The 20,214-nt window shown below is 39.3% G+C and overlaps 1 protein-coding gene across 2 annotated transcripts in view; it reads left to right on the plus strand.

Annotated features, from left to right (window-relative positions):
* The window catches only part of GRB14 (growth factor receptor bound protein 14), a 107,309-nt gene that overhangs the window by 82,306 nt on the left and 4,789 nt on the right, over positions 1-20,214 (plus strand). For both annotated transcript variants that reach the window (XM_070422851.1, XM_070422852.1), the window contains 4 exons: positions 1,805-1,942; positions 5,847-5,957; positions 6,161-6,256; positions 12,105-12,185. In XM_070422851.1, the coding sequence (XP_070278952.1) occupies positions 1,805-1,942; positions 5,847-5,957; positions 6,161-6,256; positions 12,105-12,185 (426 nt within the window). The remainder of the gene's footprint in view (positions 1-1,804; positions 1,943-5,846; positions 5,958-6,160; positions 6,257-12,104; positions 12,186-20,214) is intronic.

The following is a 20,214-nucleotide window of genomic DNA, read 5'->3' on the forward strand; positions in this document are numbered from 1 at the left end:
TTCTGTGAGCTTCTTATGAGGTTATATTTCATTTTGCACTTCAAAATATTTTAAAAATATGATTAGTCTCGAGAAATATTTCTTAAAGCTACTTATATGCTTTTGGGTTTTCACAGATGCCCCATCAGAATATTCGGGTAAATGGTAGCAGCAGTACCCAGCACCTCAACTCTCAGCCTTCACAGGGCCTCACCAGTGGGATAGACAGGGTGGTGGGTTGGAGTTTTTCTTCCACCACCTTTGAAAAATTCTCCTATAATGTAGTTATATTACTTTAATGTTAAATTATAAAAACAAGAAAAACCAAAGCCTTGGAATCAGATGGTTTTGTATGAGGCGCTGACCTCTTCTGTCCACCGAGGCTATGTTTCCAGTTTTTAAAATGTTTTTTCTTCTCTAGTGTGACCTCTATGGCCCCCTTTTAAAAATTTAATTGGTTTGCTTTAATAACTTGGAAAGCACTCAAACTAAAAATTGTACTTGCCTGTTTTGCATGTCAATTAATTAATATCTGTGCCTCATTAAATTAAAAAAATTTAGTAATTTACTTAAAGAACATAAATATCTACTAGCAGCCTTTCCCTGAGTAGCCTTTTAAAATGTTCCATTGTTTTAGCTAATAATTTCTCTTACTTTCAAGTTTTACCTTTGCATTTATTTATTAATAGGCATTTTTATTTTCTTCTTCTAATGAGATGCTAATGCATTTCCATTGTTTTATTAATGATACTTAGCACAGCCACTCAGAGCTATTCCTTTTCATTGTCTTTTTCCTGACCACCACATGTGCCAGTTAATTACTACTGTGTAACAAACTATTCCAAACCTTAGTGGCTTAAGTACCACTCACATTTTGCCAACAATTTTGTGGGTCAGAAATTTGCAAGGGTTTAGCTAGGTGGGTCATTTCTTACACATTGATTCATGGAGAGATTGAAGATTCCCTTGTAGGTTGGCTTTTCACTACATGTGCCTGGTCTTCCTTGGCCGCTCTGTCTCTCCCACATGGTGTTTCATCCTCCAGGATTTCTCAGGGTAGTCACATTTCTTATGTGACCGTTAGCCTCCAGGAGTTAACTAGTGGAAGCCATCAGGCTAGTTAAGGACTATAGTTACTAGTAGAATGAGCCGACTCTCACTTTTGCCAATTCTATTGGTTAAAGCAGTCACCAACAAGCCTTGCTGAAATTCATGGGGCATGAAGAAACAGATTCCACCTCTTTGTGATTCAGTGGCTAGATCACTTTGCATAAGAACACATGGAATAGAAGATATGGTTGTAGTTCTCTTTGGAAAACATAACCTGGCATACCTACTCACAACTGAGAACCCTAGAGACAAAGAGATAGAATTTGCTTTACCCTCATCAAGGAGGTGAACGTGGCTTAACTTTCTCAATAATTGAATAACTGAAGTCAGGATTATGGTCCTACACCATAATAAAGTTGAAATTGATAAGTTCTCAGGAAAAAATCATAGAAAAGGGTGAAAAGTGTCAGGACTTAATTCCATAGATGAGGTATAATTTTTCATAGGGACATTCAAATAGCATATAATTTTAATGTTTGGCTAAGTATTGATAACTTAGAATGTAAACATATTTTGTAAACCTGTTTTCACTTGGAGCTTGAAAGACTGATTTATTTCCTGTTGTGTATGTATTGTCATTTCTATAATGGTATATAGGTGGTATTGATATTGTTAGATTTTACAAGTTCATATTAGAAATCTGAGCATGATTAATATAAGGCTACAATGCCATTGATTTAAAAACAGTATGGAAGTGTCTAATTTCTTTTTTCAGATGTTTCTGAGTTCAAGCACATATCCTGAAATCCATGGCTTCTTACATGCAAAAGAACAGGGAAAGAAGTCTTGGAAAAAGACTTACTTCCTTCTAAGAAGATCTGGTTTATATTTTTCTACTAAAGGGACATCAAAGGTATTTGGAAATATAAATGATGTGTTATAAATCATAGATGTTTTAAGTTAAAATGAGTTTTACTTTGTTTTCTTTATTACTTGATCTCAAGAGTTGGTAATGTTTTTGGATTCCAAACATTTGTTATAATCTGTTTGAAAACTGACTATGCAGCTTTATTTCCCACTAGATACGTCCTTTGATGGAATCTAGATGATCTTATTTCAGTACCACATCTTCTGCTCATCTCTTTCCCATTATGAATTCACCTCCTTTCTCCTTACCCTGCAGTGCAGATTTTGAGGCCCAATATAGTTCACAGATTTCTTTTTACGCCAGGTCATACTGCTAATCTTGCCCACTTCTGAACTTTGATATTGATGCCATTAGTAACACTCAGCTGAGTCTATAACTGCTCTTTAATGCCTTTGGGTCTGTTAGTTTTCTCTCCTGGAGGAAATTATGTCATGATCAGGGATAGATGTATTTGTTTGTGTGTTTGAGTATGTATACCTATGTGTACAGTTGCATAGACACACATGTGCAGATGTCCATACCCACATACATAAGCACTCACACATGTAATTCACACAACGCTTGGCACTGTGCAGTCTGTGTTTCTATGTAGTGTAGTCGATGTAGACTGTGCCATATGGTGTGTGTTTTATAAGTGTTGACATTCCATGCCACGCAGTGATATCTTTCAAGTAAAACTACTTTGGGGAGTTTTCATGAGAGGTTATTTTAATTGTATTTTGTCAGTGATGACATTATTGATTCTTTATGGGTAATCAGTCCTTTTTCTCTGGCTGTTTTCCAATATTATTATAACCATTGATGTTCAGTAATTTGTCTGTCATATTTCTAGGTGCATTCAAATATATTCTAATAAAACTTGCCTGATTCTCAACATATGCATTCAATCTTCAAATTCCTATTTTTCTTTTATGCTGGGAATGTTCATCCATTATTTATTTCCCATTGTCATTATTTGATCCTTTACTTTTTTAGGAGGGTTAGCTGTCTTGACTAATGGATCCAGGTGCCCCTATGCGTGTGACTGCCTAACTTCAGTCTTTTCCTCTGTCTTCCTGGGACCTTCTTCCCTTTCTCTGTGTGTCTCTTATAAGGATACTTTTCATTGGATTTACGTCCCAAACAAATACTATGAAATAGTTACAGTTTCTTGGGGGTTAAGACATGGACATATTTTTGGGGGTACTATTATTCAACTCAGTATAGGAAACCAGTGAAAATTTTTTAGCAAGAGAATAAAATGATTAAGTTGTAAGATTAGTATGATCATAGTGAGTTTTAAAAAAATCAAGTAGAGAAAGAGAGTGAGGAGGAGGGAGCAGGGGAGGGAGGGATGGAGTGAGGAGAAAGATAGAGAGAGAAAGAGAGAGAGAGAGAGAGGAAGAAAGAGGGAGATGAGCAGCACAGATCCTAATTGGATGATAATTTTGGTAATTTAGGGTTGAGGTGATGGGATCTAACCTGGATTCATAATTTTATCCTTGCAGTGGTCTTCCCCCTGCCTTGGCAAAATCCTAAGCATCAAATCCCTATTCATAGTCTCTAGACCAGGGGCGGGCAAACTTTTTGACTCGAGGGCCACAATGGGTTCTTAAACTGGACCGGAGGGCCGGAACAAAAGCATGGATGGAGTGTTTGTGTGAACTAATATAAATTCAAAGTAAACATCATTACATAAAAGGGTACGGTCTTTTTTTTTTTTTTTTTTTTTTTTTTTTTTTTTTTTAGTTTTATTCATTTCAAACGGTCGTATCCGGCCTGCGGGCCGTAGTTTGCCCACGGCTGCTCTAGACCTTAGCTTTTTCAACATAGTGTTTGACTTTGCTGTGCATCAGTACTAAAGCTTCTCTTTAGTCTGTGCCCAATGAGCTCATGTTCCATAGTCTGTACATGAAAATGATTTTGAGTTCCACTCAAAAAATAAATTTGAGGTATTAGATAGCCTCAAGAATTATGACTGATACAAATTATGGAGATTATCTAATGTCTAATACTAACATTTCTACCTGGCAAGGAGACCATATCCTGTCCTTTTCCTGTGAAAAGGGTCTCAATTTATTTTACTTTCTAAAGACATAGGCTGGGTGGGAATTAGATAACCATTGCTGTAAGCCTTGGAATATGACTGTGACTGATATTTATAGGGAGGCATCTAATTGCTCTCCTCTCCAAATCCTCTGATGTACACATGCACATGCTTAGCTTTTGTTAACCATGCCAACTCGGTCTTGTAGTCTTGCTAGTATAATGTCCTAAGCCTTGATATGCTTATAGTGATGGGAAAAATCAATCAAAAGAGGAAAGTCATCATGGCTGGATGGACTTCCAGTGTTTCTCAAGCTCTCTTTTCTCACATTCGAATGACTTGACTTGTACAGTATATCAGTGGACAGGGATGGTCTTATTTCATCTTCATAGAAATCAGACACTTATTACTAACAAATCAGTTTCGCTATAGGAAGTAAGCTTGAAAGGCCATACCAATAAGAGGATCTTTCTCCTTTCTCCTCCCCTGTTTCACGGGCCCTGGGCTGGGTCTATTTTAGCAATTTTCTTTTCTGTGTTATTTTCCCATGGAGCTGGAACTATAGTCACTCATTAGATATAAATGCCTCAGAATAGTGACATGCAGAGAAACAGTTATGTGCATAGCAATTCTCACTGTGCCAATCATCAGGGACAGCATAGCCTGCTGGTAAATGACTGAAATTTCTGTGGATTAGGATTTGAATGGGTTGCTAAAATTGCTGAATGTTCTGTTTCTGTCTTTTTTTAAAAATTTTCTTTCTTTTTAGAGCATTGCTTCTCAAATCTCAGTGCATAAGAATTGCCTGGGAGCTTGGTAAAAAGTAGGTTTTGATTCAGTGGGTCTGGGGTGGACCCTGAGATTTTGCATTTCTAATAAACTCCCAGGAAATGCTGGTGTGGTCCAGGACCACACTACCAGTAGCAGGGTTGTAAAGAACAAATGTATTTCAGTCAGTTTTGATTATATACTCAACCCCAGAATTAAACACTTCTCTAAGTTATTAACCTATCGCAGAATAATATGACCCAGTGATTTCCCATGACCAGTTCTAAATCCCATGGATTTTCTAGAGAAGAGATAGCTGTTCAGGATTCCACTTTGCCTTGAAAATCAGACACAACCCATTGCCAGGTAATTTCCCTGAACTTGTCGGTACAGGCTTCCTTCTGTTAGCGAAGGGAGATAGTCATGTCTCCTATCGTTGCTTGCTGTGGTGTGTTAGGCAGTACACAGGCGTGAGGAATGGTTATTTCTGAACGAAGCAGGAATCATTGTCTGAGGCTCCTTTTTCTTCTCTAACTGCTGCAGAAGCTTAAACCAACCTTCTTCCCTTTAGTGAACTACAGTGATTGAAACCCAGAAAGGAAAACATTTTCAAAAACCATTCTTTATGGCTTCTGTCTTTTGGAATCCTTTAAATGGTAGTTAAAGGGAATAATTTTAGAATAGTATTTTTTTGTATATTGGAAGTTAAATCATAAAAAGTTGCTACTCCTCAAATTAAATAATATTGTGTCAAGCCCCTGGTTATTTAAGGATAGAATGTCTTAGTTTTTCTTCCCTTCTGTTTCTATGACATTATTTGGAGTTCCATGGCTCGCTATGATGTGCACTGACCACCAGGGGGCGGCACAGAACATGGCGGGTGACCAGCGATGGTGGCGGGGCACTGAGGGAGCAAGAGAAGGAGGAGGCGGGGAGGCAGGGGAATCTGATGGGCCCTGATCGCTGGCCAGGCTTAGGGACTGTACCTGTGCATGAATTTCGTGCATTGGGCCTCTAGTGTACTATAATAGAAATGCACAAGATATAGTGTAAAATACATACCTATGTCAACACTCACATACTTTCTCTTTTTAGGAACCACGGCATTTGCAGTTTTTCAGCGAATTCGGCAATAGTGATATTTATGTGTCCCTGGCAGGCAAAAAAAAGCATGGAGCACCAGCTAACTATGGATTCTGCTTTAAGGTACAGGCTTAATATTTTGATAGATGAATAAAGCAAGCCTCAGCCTTTTAGGTAAGCTTGAGTTTCTTTTTAATTTCTTTAAAAAAAAAAAGAGTGAGACAGCTTTCTCTTACATATATGGGAGAATTTTAGTGGCTTTTATTTCAACAGGTGTTACCTTCAAGATATGCATTAACGATAAACAATGTGCTGTGGCCTTCTAGCCTAACAAAGCGCGAGGGCCCCGAGACCTGAAAATGCTTTGTGCGGAAGAAGAGCAGAGTAGGATGTGCTGGGTGACGGCGATTCGATTGCTCAAGGTAATCTCACCATAGTTGGGCGTTTCTATTAAATGCTGGGAGTACCATCAGGGTTTGAAAATAGCTGTAGTTCAAAATGCAGAGATTCACTATGAGTCTGTGTGGGTATGTGAGGAAGAAGAAAAATCACCACCCTCCAATGTGTGTATTTTATTTTTATCTAAAAGATAAACATTTGCAGAGTAGGGGTAGAGTAACCTAATATTTATCTTTTATGTGTGAAGTAAGTCTTCCATTTTTAGAAATGTTCTGCTTTTAATTTTGTCTAAGAATATTACACATAGAGCCAGGAACAGATGGAAACTTCTGTACATGACTTAGTATATATTTTAAAAACATGGCCATCCACCCAATATGAAGTACGTTTTAAAACGGGCCCACCTAGATAGGTTCAGTGTAGTGGTTTCATGTTTCATTTAATTGTTGTGTAAATTGATTTCTATTTTAAGTACAACTCAAATTATTATGTAAAGATTACTATAGATATAATATTAAAACATCTACCTTTGTGTTAAGTAGAAATTACAACTTCATAAGCATAATTTGTGGGTAAGCATTTTGAAAGGAGTAAGAATGTTCTAAAGGTAGGTAGAGAAGAGAGACATAGAACTGATGTCTTCCAAAATGTATAGAAAACATTTATTTTTCAAATCTATATGCTTGTACATTTAACACAACTTTACCACAGAAGTCATGGCTTCAAACAATACAAATTTATTGTCTTGCACCACTGTCATTCATAAGTCTTAATTGGCCTAAAAACAAAGTGTCAGCAGGGCTGCATTCTCTGTGGGAGGAAATCTATTTCCTTGTCCTTTCCAGCTTTTAGAGGCTACCCAGACTCCCCGGCTCATAGCCCCTTCTTCTCCTGAAATTCAGCAACCTGCACCGAGTTCTATTCACACAACATACCAATGGTTCTCTCTCTTCTGGTTCCCCCTTCTACTAGATTTCATCCCACAGAGAATGCAGCCCTGCTGACACTTTGTTTTTAGGCCAATTAAGACTTCTGAATGACAGTGGTGCAAGACAGTAAATTTGATTCAGATGTGGGCATCTATGGGGCCATTATTCTGCTACCACATTGATGTCCCCTATTTGCTTCAATTATGGCAAAGCTTTTCCAGGTGAGGCTGGAGAGGGAGGCAAGCATCAGCGAGGCCCTATTTTTAAAACAAATTAGATATATATATATATAAATTTCAGAGAGGAAGGGAGAGAGAAAGAGAGAGAGAGAGAGATGATGATGATGAGAGAGAATCATTGATCGGCTGCCTCCTGCAGGTGCCACACTGGGGATCAAGCTTGCAACCCAGGCATATGCCCTCTCCTCCCCCTCTCCTCCCCCATACCAGAATTGAACCTGGGACCCTTCAGTCCACAGGCCAACACTCTATCCACTGAGGCAAACCAGTCAGGGCTCTTTAGAAGGAAGAAAAAACAACCTCAAAAAGAATGATGTATATAACGGATTAATTTCCAGAGCATTCACAGATGCCATTTATGTTGCAAGTCTTCCTTCCTGAATTGTTTTCAATTTTCAATTGAGGGGTTATTTTAAAGCAAATAGGTGAACCTGGTGAAAGGGAGAAAGAGAGAGAGGAGGGAGTGTGGGAAAGAGAGGCTTTGTAATGACTTCCGTGTGAGGACAGCCTGGGGCCCCTTTCTCCAACCTCATCTCCTTCCATCCTTTCTTTCATTTTATTGTTGGAACACATCATAATTCCCCAACTTGTACACTATTTCAAGCCTCCGGGGTCTTACTTGGACTGCTCTGTGTCCATGTAGAGCTCTTTTTCCTTCCTTTTGGTATTGATTCAAAACCCCCTGCCTTTCTCCTTTCCTTCTTCTAGGGAAAAAGAAGAGGAGGAGAGCCCTGACTGGTTGGGCTCAGTGGATAGAGCGTCGGCCTGTGGACTGAAGGGTCCCAGGTTTGATTCTGGTCAAGGGCATGTGCCAGGTTCGATTCTGGTCAAGGGCATGTGCCAGGTTCGATTCTGGTCAAGGGCATGTGCTCTAGGAGAGTCTTTCTAATTCCCTTTTCCTGTCTGTGCCAGGTGCCCTCCCCTGGGGCCCAGTGCTACCCTGTGCTTATCTCTGTCATGGTTCTAGTCATATTGAACGGAAATAATCACCCTGATCCTCTTTTCTAATTAGAGTGGTTCTCAGCCTCCCTAATGCCGCGTCACTTTTATACAGTTCCTCATGTTGTGGTGACCCCCAACCATAAACTTATTTTCGTTGCTACTTCATAACTAATTTTGCTACTGTTATGAATCGTAATGTAAATATCTGATATGCAGGATGTATTTTCATTGTTCGCGACCCACAGGTTGAGAACCACTGGTCAATAGATGATCCAGAAATTGACCCAAGCCATTATACCCAATTAATATTTGATAAAGGAGGCAAGAGCATACAATGGAGTCAAAACAGCCTCTTTAATAAATGGTGCTGGGAAATTTGGTTAGGTACATGCAAAAAAAAATGAAACTAGATCACCAACTTACACCACACACAAAAACAAACTCAAAATGGCTAAAGGACTTGAATGTAAGACGGGAAACCATAAAAACCCTACAAGACTCCATAGGCAGCAAAATTGCAGACATATGTTGTAGCAATATCAATTTATAACTGCCCAGTTCAACCAAAATAAAGTTGAAGTTTTGGAAAAAAAAAAAAAAAAAAGCAAACCCTGTCAGAATGGCTACCATCAACAAATCAATAAATGACAAGTGCTGGCGAGGATGTGGAGAAAAGGGAACCCTCGTACACTGCTGGTGGGAATGCAGACTAGTGCAGCCATTATGGAAAACGGTATGGCGTTTCCTCAAAAAATTAAAGTTCGACTGAGAATCGAACTGTGACCTCCTGATTCATAGGTTGACGCTCAGCCACTGAGCCACACTGGCTGGGCCAGTCAGGCCCTTTATTCTGGGGCCAGTGAGAAATTGGTGAAGGGTATCAAACAAGAAAGTGATATGATCTGTTTTATACTTGAAAATATTCAGAGCCAGGAGTCTGGGCTTGTCAGCACAGACATGCTACTGGAGGACTGAGTTGGTTTCCCTGGCAGGTGGTCAGAGGGGCCTCTGTTGGATCCCGTGGCTGGTGCCACTGGGCTGGCCTGGTGTTAGGGGTATCTTTAGATGGTCTCCTTTAGTTGTCTATTGTGTTATTTCCAGAGTTTATCATGGCACAGTAAGTCCTCACTTAATGTCCTTGATTGTTTCTTGGAAACTTCAACTTTAGAAACGATGTATAATGAAACCAATTTTATTTTAGTCTAATCAATAAAAATAAGATTTAAGTTCCTGTGGCATATTTCTAGTCACAAAAACATCACCAAATTTCTAAATAAATACCCAAAATGCTTCTAACATTTAACCATTGCAATAAATGTGAGCTATATATACCGTTAAGAAAAATGTATAAAAACAAGTGAGGTAAGGATTTCCCAATCTGTTCAGGGTTGAGGTTGGCAGAGCCCATCCTGGCAGCTCATTGCCCAACGCCCTTCCATCCCAGCCCCACACACCCACACTCACTGAGACTGGGACAATGTGGACATGCTAATTCACCTCAGTTGCACATGATTGGGATGTGGGAGGAAACCAGAGTCCCAGAGAAAACCCACAAAGACATGGGGAGAACATGCAAACTCCATGTAGACAGTGGCCCTGACTAGGAGTCGATTTTTTTCCTCTTCGACGTTATAATAAAACTAGAGGGTCAATGCACGAAGATTCGTGCAAGAATGGGCCTTCCTTCCCCTGGCTGTTGGCACCGCCTTCGCGGTAGCATCATAAGACTTGGGCTGCCAGGCTGCAACTGGGAAATGGGTCTAAACCAGGGGTGGGCAAACTTTTTGACTCGAGGGCCACAATGGGTTCTTAAACTGGACCGGAGGGCCCGAACAAAAGCATGGATGGAGTGTTTGTGTGAACTAATATAAATTCAAAGTAAACATCATTACATAAAAGGGTACGGTCTTTTTTTTTTTTTTTTAGTTTTATTCATTTCAAACGGGCCAGATCCGGCCCGAGGGCCGTAGTTTGCCCACGGCTGGTCTAAACTATAGAAAGTCATAGAAAATTTGAGACTTAGGCAAGGGATTTGCTCATGTACAGTGTCCTAGCTACATGTCTCCTTCCCTTTCCCTCAATTAAAACTGTGCTGGCTTCACTCTAACTTTTTTTTTTTTCCTTACCTGCCCCTCTATAGGGGCAAGGAAGTGTTAAGGTGACCCATGCCCTACCCCTCGGCCAGAGTTAAATGCCTACCAAAGACCTCCAACAGCACTGAAGCAACTACCTAACACCACAGGCACCCAGGACAATACATCTTTGAAGAAAACAGTCATATTAGTCGGTAGCGGGCTTTTCACTGCAGATAAATAAAAGGTGGCCAAGCAGCATGCACCTTGTGAAAGGGTTGGTTGAAGGTTATTGTATATTCTCCAAAATGAACTTGACTAGGAATTAAGCTCCCCTGTCTTCTTTTTCAAAATTATTGTAGGTTTAGAGTTGATTTATAATAAAATTTATTAGGTCTCATTAATGTCAATCAGACCTTAAATTAGAAAAATAATTTTTAGATTTTGAGAGGAAAAAAAAAGGATAAAGAAGTCAGCACAGAGAATTTTAAATGAATATGGGTTTATATTCAGGTTGAAAGCAAAATTTTGAAAATAGTGACTTTCTGCACTCCACTCTGATTTTCTGTCTAATTACCAAATCTATCCACCTCACTGAAATTGCTTTTAAGGAAATAGTCTTTATAGTAGAGACTATAAAGACTATTGGAATGTTTAAATGGTATTCACCCCAAAGGTAAAATTGGATTCCATAGTATCTCTTAAATCTCTTTTTATAGAGGACCTACTTTAAAGTTCATCCTAGCTCCATGAAATGGAGAGTTGTAGAGTGTAAACAGCCCCCCCCCCCCTAAAAAAAATAGCCCGTCTGCCTCAGGGGTTGCTTCCTTCCTTCCTTTGTTTTAAAATAAAGTGACCTAAATCTTAGGGAGTTATCTTCCAGTTTCAGATGGGGACCCCTGCATGATAAGTTTGGTCATGGTAGTTGGCATACTTAATGTTTCTCAAACTAATAATCCGGTTTATAGTTTATACCCATTTCCCAGTTGCAGCCTGGCAGCCCAAGTCTTATGATGCTACCCCGAAAGTAAAGATGCTGCAGTTCTTATCTATTGCCATTTACATTGTATTTTGTGACCCTTTGTCTGAAATCAGCCTGATTCCCCACCATTTTGATTTCCCTGAATGTAAAGCCATACATAAAACCGGGTCATAATAGTATCGTTACCGGAGGAGATACACTGCCAAAGGTCTTTGACACAGAGCCCTGCCATGGATTGATCAGAGACGATGTGATCCATGCCATGGATTTATCAGAGACATTGTCAATGACTGATTGGTGAATTTTGCCTGGTTTTGCTTAGGAGGCGTTTGCAGAGTCTTTGTAGCATAAAGCCTGGCACCCTTCCCAAGCGAGTGTTCTTATCAGTAAGTGACATGCCCCTCTGAACAGTTTTAGTGCTACGGGTGCTAAAAATAACGTATAGAAATGTCAGTTCCAGATCTTCATACCGGTGAGCTACACCTAAGAGTGCGGCCAAATAAAAAACACTGTGTTTTTAAATGTATCCTTTCAAGGAACTGAATGCTTATCTTACAAAAATTTTGTTATTAACTTATTGGTTTTAAGGAACATTTATAGTTTTTAGTTTTTATTTTGATGGTGTTTAACTAATGAAAGTATTAATTGCCATGACTTATCTGTGCAGTAAAAGTGGTGGAATGTGTTTTTATTCATTTGTTCTGCAGTATGGCATGCAGCTGTACCAGAATTACATGCATCCGTATCACGGTAGAGGTGGCTGCAGTTCTCAGAGTATATCACCCATGGTAAGCTCCAAATTATCAAACCTATATTTTATTTTATATTATATTAATTTGCAGTTACATGGCATTATAAATGCACATTATAATACATCTACATTCTTTCCTTTTGGTCAAGTAAAGCAATTCTTTGGCATTATCTTACCATAATGTTATATTGAATTACTTATTTTTTGATTTTGTATGATTGCAGCCTATGTGATAAAATCGCAGCAGCAGAGTATATATGAAATATTCAATTAAAATAGATAGCTACATGTTAAAGAAAATGTTTAAATATTTGAAAGAATTACTTGAGTCCTTTTGTCTCATTATTTGAGGATTAGATCTTAATAAGATGATATATGGGATATTTTCTGTGGGGTTGTAAATGTTTCCTTAATTATTGATTTTTAGTATGGGCTTATTTATTTCTGGAATTGTTATACTAGTAGTCTACTATAAATATTTGAAAATTTTAAAGCTGTACTATACACATGTGTACTTTTTTGCATTCTGGCTCTCTAACAATAAAATTTTTAAAGTTCCATGTCCTTAAAAAACAAATTGTTTTACAGAAAACCCAGAAACTGCCAGCTGAAATATAGGTCATGCATTATTATATTAAGTCTACTGCTGCTTCTCAGATTTATACTGAATACAACATGGATATTCATTTGCAGAGACACACACACACACACACACATACACACACACACATCTTTATTCTTAAGGACCAATTTTAATTTTCTGTGCATTAACACAAGAATGTTGTTTATTTATTTATTTTTATTCTTGACACTATTTGAGATGTCCCCCACTTTCCCTCACTTTGCCCACTTCCACCCAGCCCTCTCCCCCTTCCCTCTCACACCATCTCCACACTGTTGTCTATGTCCGTAGACAATGCATATTTTTTTTGGTTAATCTCATCATCTTCTTTCATCCAGTCCCCCTTATCCCCAACCCCTCTGACCTCTGACAGTCTGTTCCTTGTATCCACGCCTCTGTTTCTTAAAGTTTATGTTCTGTTTTCACCTGTGCGTCTTCACATTGAATATATTAGGAATTCAGACATATGTGCCTGTGTTACAAATCAGCTAACGTGCTGCACTTCCACTTAGGTTAAAAATACGCTCCGCATGCCTGTGACCAAGGCAGGCACATTTCCCCACATGTAATGTAGCAGATGAAATGCTCAGTTCTAGGAATGAGGCATGAAATAATGTTGATTATGAAGCCTGATAGGCTAATACGGAAAAAGAACTCCAATTCTGTAGTTATGTTGCTTTAACTATAAGTTATGGAAGAGTAACTTCTCACCTTTGTATCCTATTATTTTTAAGCCTTAAAATAAGAAACAGGAAATGTAATGAATTTCTATATAAGCAACTGCTTTAAGGTATTTTTATAATTTGTCAGCTTATCTTTATCTTTCAATCTATATGAATAAAAAGAATAATGAATTTTATTATCTTAATCCTTTTCTAAATCCTTCTACATTTCTTTTAGAGTGTAAAGTTATTAGGATGAGCGTGTTAACACCAGCTTTGAAGGCAATTATTGTTTAGTGCCCTCTTAATCACAGGAAAAAATTGTCACAAAGAACTTTCTGGTCTCATCACTAGCATACAAGTATGTTATTATTCTTGCTTGTTTCCGTTGAAAGTGATCCTACTATTGATCAATATGGGTATGACAGTTTGGTTGGTGTGGCTCTTTTTGTTCAACACCATGTATGGGAAATGACACTCCTCAAGTAAACCTGGTTGGAAATAGGATTGGAGGGGAAGGAGTTTAGGTGTCTGTGTGGTGAGGACCTGTCTGTCCTGTATGGCAGTTGTCATGATCAAAGGGCATCTGAGATTTGGGCTCCACTCTTCCTAATTTACATGAAGGAGATGAAGATGTTGGGGGAGTATTTGTATTATCCACACAGAGTCCTATTGTTCTAGATTTTCAGTGACCTATGTAATGTATACCAGCACCCCTCACCTGCCTCTGCTGGTTTTCATCCCAGCACTATTTTCGGAGAAACATAGAAAAGTTAGTGTATTTTAGTTATGTTTTTGAAGGGACAATAGTATCATCTTATCTTCAGAGATACATTTTGAGAAAGGAAATGAGAAAAACATGTTCTTAGCTACATATAGCACTTAATAGCCACCCCATCAGCCTTTGAAATGAGAATCATCAGCAGATATTTTAGGAAGCCAAATATAGTTGGTCGTTTTTAGGGAAAACAAAGGATTCATTTAAAGGCTCATCTGTTAATATAGTCCTGGCTGGAGTGAGGGGATGGGAAAAAAAGTCTATAGAAATTCTTGTTCTTCCTCACTTTTTTAAAAAAAATATATTTTGTTGATTTTTTACAGGGATAGAGAGTTAGAAACATCGATGAGAGAGAAACACCAACCAGCTGCTTCCTGCACACCCCCTACTGGGGATGTGCCAGCAACCAAGGTACATGCCCTTGACCGGAATCGAACCTGGGACCTTTCAGTCCGCAGGCCGATGCTCTATCCACTGAGCCAAACCGGCCAGGGCCTTCCTCACTTTTGACCCTTAGCTGGACATTCTGTGCCACCGTTTCTTCCCTGTACCCCACTCTGTGGTACATAAGGGTACCCTAGATAGAGCCCGTCAGTCACTGCTTTTACCATAAGCTGCCCGTGTGACCTTAGTGGAGTCACTGGTGTCCTGCAGTATAGACAGGGGGTGGTTGAATAATCTTCAGAATCAGTTTCATCTCTGATGTCTTGTGGCTCTGTATGAAGCAGATGAGAGATAATGTCTGAGGAAATGCTGTGCCCTCTTGCTAAGGACTACACTGCAGTTTTATCTAGATCTTTTAAATGGGGTGGCAGAGAGTGAGTGGCTACTAGTTGCTACCTAGTTGAGCTGCCTGAAAACCATTTTATATCCACTTAGAAGGACTGGATCTGATCTCACTGTGTGGCCTGGATAATCCAGACCGTCCCAGGTCTTTCCTTTCTTTAAAAAAAGAAAAAAAGAGGCATGCCCTTAAAATCATGGACCCTTTTTTTTAGGGCTTGCCCTGTTTATCTCACTGGAAGAAAGAGCTGGAATTAGGGACAAATACTTTGAAAAATACACCGATTCTGAATGTTATCAACATTGCTTTTCTATGTGAGAGAAATTGAGCTGAAAATGACCTTTTGAGTTCAAGTTCGATCTTGCTTCACTTCCATTTCTTTGTCCACCAAAGGTAAACTATTAATTTTTCATCCACCACCTGCCATTCAGCAGAAAATATTTGCTATATTCCTGTGTTTCCTTCTAGTGTAATGTAGCAAATGAAAAGACTTATTTGTATTGTAGATTCCCTACTTATGTCAAGTAATTATGGAGCATAAGATCTTGTTTTATATACTGGCCTATCATATTATAGGAAACAAAAATAAGAACACTGGGTACATTTATTGTCCTCTCCTAACAGTATTTTTATGTCACTGAGACCTTGAGATTACAAAGCCCATCTTGGCATGTGAAGTAGAGATAATAAGGATACAGCTACCATTATGAGTGAGATTAGGTACTCTGTGGTTTAAGCAGATAGAGGCTTTTCATTAAAGTTGGCAAAGCGGAAGTATATCCAACTGGTCCACAGCCCAGCACAGAAGATCACAGGTGAGGAGGACAAAGTCAGGTGTGACCGAAAATAGAGATTACAGGGACAGCATCTGTCTGGCAAGAGCAACTGCCAGTTACAAAGGCTCCTGTAACAAATGAAAGATTGCAGGCCGGGTCTCTAGAAATAAAGTTGAACCTTAATAAGATTGTGGACTACTATAGCCTGGTCTGAAGAGGAAATAACAAATGCTAAAAAGTGCAGTGTGTGATGTGCGGATAAATGAGCCCCCTGATTTTTTTGTGTGTGGACAAGGTTTAAAACACACATGTGACTGTGGTCTGTTCGGCCAAGCTGGGAATGGCTGAGTCCATGTGGAGAGAGATAAAATGGTCTTAAGCCAGGAGTCTCTTAATGCCTCTCATTTACCGTTAGACCAACATTTTTTGTTTTGCAACTCTGTTAACTAGTGGAGAATAACTGGTAAACATTGCCCATGCTGTTTTTGAATGTTTGTGGGTTTTTTTTTTTCTTTTGGAGAGTTTTATTTTATTTTATATTTTTAAAAGTGAACTCAACCATTTATGCATAACCCATGGACACAGACAATAGGTGAAGGCCTGGGGCAAGGTGTGGGGGCAAGCGAGAGGGGATCAATGGGGGGACATATGTAATATTTTCAACAATAAAGTTTTAAAATAAAAAAAGAAAGGTTATTTTTTAAAAAGTGAATTTTGCCCTAGCTGGTTTGGCTCAGTGGATAGAGCATTGGCCTGCGGACTGAAGGGGCCAAGCTAGATTCCAGTCAAGGGCACATGCTCGGGTTGCAGACTCGATCCCCCAGTAGAGGGCATGAAGGAGGCAGTGGATCAATGATTCTCTCTCATCATTGATGTTTCTATCTCTCTCTCCCTCTTCCTTCCTCTCTGAAGTCAATATATATATATTTTAAAAAGCGAACTTTGTAAACAATATTTTTAAATTGATTTTTAGAGAGAGAGGAAGGAAAAGGGAGAGAGAAAGAAAAATATCCATGTATGAGGGGAAACATCAATCAGCTGCCTCCTGCACACCCCCTACCAGGGATCGAGCCTGAACCTAGACATGTGGCCTGATCAAGAATTGAACCATTGGAGGAGAACCAAGATGGCGGTATAGGTAAACACCGGAGACTGCTGCCGCAAACAACCACTTCAAAAATACAACTAAAAGACGGAACAGACATCACCCAGAACCACAGGTAAGCTGGCTGAGGAGAGACTTTTCAACTAGAAGGAAAGAGAACAGCAAACCGAGGCTCAGAGGAGGCGCAGTGTGGAAAATACAAAGGTGCCGAGGTGCGCGCGCAAAGTGGGCTGGTGGCTGAGGGCGCGGTTGTTGTTTTCAGTTGGGAGGGAGTCTCAGACTCTGGGCTCCAGATCCGGGCGAGTCTCTAGGGACTCAGACTCAGACGGGAGAAGCAGGATTGTCCGGCATCAGTTGGAATCTGAGGGCAGCTTTCTCTCCGAGGTTTGCAGCGGCTGCCGGGGTTCTGAGAAGCAGAGCCTCTGGGAAGGGGACTGAGAGCAGCCATAACTGCCCCCTCCGCCCGCCCTGTTGAGCCCGCCCCGCCCAAGCCCTGCGCAGAGCCATTTGCTGGATCACCTCAGGCAAAGGCTAGATTAGCACCTCCCCAGAGGACAGAAGTTTTCCACACAGCTGATTCTCACAGCCAGTCAGCCTGGTGGTCAAATCCCTCTAGTATTAACTACAACAATCAAGGCTTAACTAGAACAAGACTGCGCACAAAGACCACAAGGGGGTGCACCAAGAAAGCATAAAAAATGCGGAGACAAATAAACATGACAGAAATGGAGGATATAGAGCTAAAAAATGCAATTTTGAGGGCTTGCAAGAAACTTGAGGAGAGCCTCACAAAAACTAATGAGACCCTCGATGCTACGATAAAGAAACTAGAAATTGAGCATACACAGACTGAAATAAAGAATATTATACCCAGTAGCAGACCAGAGGAGCGCAAGAATCAAGCCAAAGATTTGAAATTCGAAGAAGCAAAAAACACCCAACCGGAAAAGCAAAATGAAAAAAGAATCCAAAAATACGAAGATAGTGTAAGGAGCCTCTGGGACAGCTTCAAGCGCACTAATATCAGAATTATTGGGGTGCCAGAAGATGAGAGACAGCAAGATATTGAAAACCTATTTCAAGAAATAATGGCAGAAAACTTCCCCCACCTGGTGAAAGAAATGGACTTACAGGTCCAAGAAGCGCAGAGAACCCCAAACAAAAGGAATCCAAAGAGGACCACACCAAGACACATCATAATTAAAATGCCAAGAGCAAAAGACAAAGAAAGAATCTTAAAAGCAGCAAGAGAAAGAGACTCAATTACCTACAAGGGAATACCCATACGACTGTCAGCTGATTCTCAACAGAAACTTTGCAGGCCAGAAAGGAATGGCAAGAAATATTCAAAGTGCTACAACCAAGAGTACTTTATCCAGCAAAGCTATCATTCAGAATTGAAGGTCAGATAAAGAGCTTCACAGATAAGGAAAAGCTAAAGGAGTTCATCACCACTAAACCAGTATTATACGAAATGCTGAAAGGTATCCTTTAAGAAGAGGAAGAAGAAAAAGGTAAAGATACAAATTGTGAACAACAAACATGCATCTATCAACAAGTGAATCTAAGAATCAAGTGAATAAATAATCTGATGTACAGAATGAACTGGTGATTATAATGAATCAGGGACATAGAAAGGGAATGGACAGACTTTTCTTGCGGGGGAAAGGGGAATGGGAGATTCGGGAAGAGACTGGACAAAAATCGTGCACCTATGGATGAGGACAGTGGGTGGGGAGTGAGGGCGGAGGGTGGGGCGGGAACTGAGAGGAGGGGAGGTATGGGGGAGGGGGGAAAGAGGAACAAATGTAATCTGAACAATAAAGATTTAATTAAAAAAAAAAAAAGAATTGAACCATTGCCCTGGCCGGTTTGGCTCAGTGGATAGAGCGTCGGCCTGCAGACTGAAGGGTCCCAGGTTCGATTCCAGTCAAGAGCATGTACTTTGGTTGCGGGCACATCTCCAGTAGGGGGCATGCAGGAGGCAGCTGATCGATGTTTCTCTCTCATCGATGTTTCTGACTCTCTATTCCTCTCCCTTCCTCTCTGTAAAAAATCAATAAAATATATTTTTTAAAAAAAGAATTGAACCATTAACCTTCTGTTGCATGGGGGGACACTCAACCAACTGAGCCACACTGGCCAGGCTCTTTTGCAGAGTTTTAATTCTTAAAAACTGAGTAACACTCTTGACTGGAGATTTTGACAATTGTCTTTTTTTTTTTTTTAAAGATGCACGATGTGGGTGGCATACTTTTAAAAAAATGATTGTGAAGTAGAGCCCTAAACAAACAAAAAGTATAAATAAAGTCCAGGTTTTGGATATTTTATTTCATGTTCAGAATAATATAAATACGAAAAGTAACTGAAAAAATAATTAGCAAGATATTATTTGTTTAAAGATGTCTTCTTGTTATATCAGTTCTTTTGTCATTGACTTATTTTTGCAGCTCTCATTTTGCCATGTTTATCCTCACAAAATGAAACATTATTCATATATTAAATTAAATAAAATATAATAATATGGAGTTTGTCTGAATTATTTTACTAAATTTTATTTTCTATGTTAGATGAAAGTTGAGATGATAAACTTAAATACATATTTTAGTTCTATTATAAAATGAGCACTATTGCCCGTCCAGTGTGGCTCAGTGGTTGAGCATTGACCCATGAACCAGGAGGCCACCTGTTCCATTCCTGATCAGGGCGCATGCCCCTTTGTGAGCTCAGTCTCCCATAGGAGGCATGCAGGAGGCAGCTGAACAATGATTCTCACCACTGATGTTTCTATCTATCTCTGCGTCTCCCTTTCTCTCTCCAATAAAAAATATATTAAAAAATAAAATACAGTTATAAAAATGAGTGCTATTTTTCTAAAGAAGTGATATAAGTCAACTTGTTATAGTTTTATCATATCTCGAATCAAAACATATAGCTGTTTCATAAATAGCTAGATTTGATATTTAAATGATAATTGTCAAAGCACAATAGGGAGATGAGTTTGGAAGTCATGGATATTTTTAGCTACAGGAAGAGCTAGCAATTCCTTTCTAAATTGGTGTTTTTCTGTTTTAGTAGAAAATATGAAGAGAGGGTTGTTTTAGGAGAAACCATGCTTACCTTGAAAGCTTTTAATTCCTTTACTCAGCACTCAATTCAATGGCCGTACCTAATACTGTATAACTTATTTAACCAAACTATCTTATAGCATTGTTTTATCTTGAATATGTATTTTTAACATTTTAATTCCTTGCTAGCCACCTTTGGAACCACATCCTAGAATGAAAACCTATTGCCAGCAAAACACTGTAAGATAACTTCAAATATATTTTCCTGGTA

This window comes from Myotis yumanensis, unplaced genomic scaffold (genome assembly GCF_028538775.1).
Source record: "Myotis yumanensis isolate MYYU_CA2020_CCGP unplaced genomic scaffold, mMyoYum1.0.hap1 SCAF_8, whole genome shotgun sequence".
Classification (NCBI taxonomy): Eukaryota; Metazoa; Chordata; class Mammalia; order Chiroptera; family Vespertilionidae; genus Myotis; species Myotis yumanensis.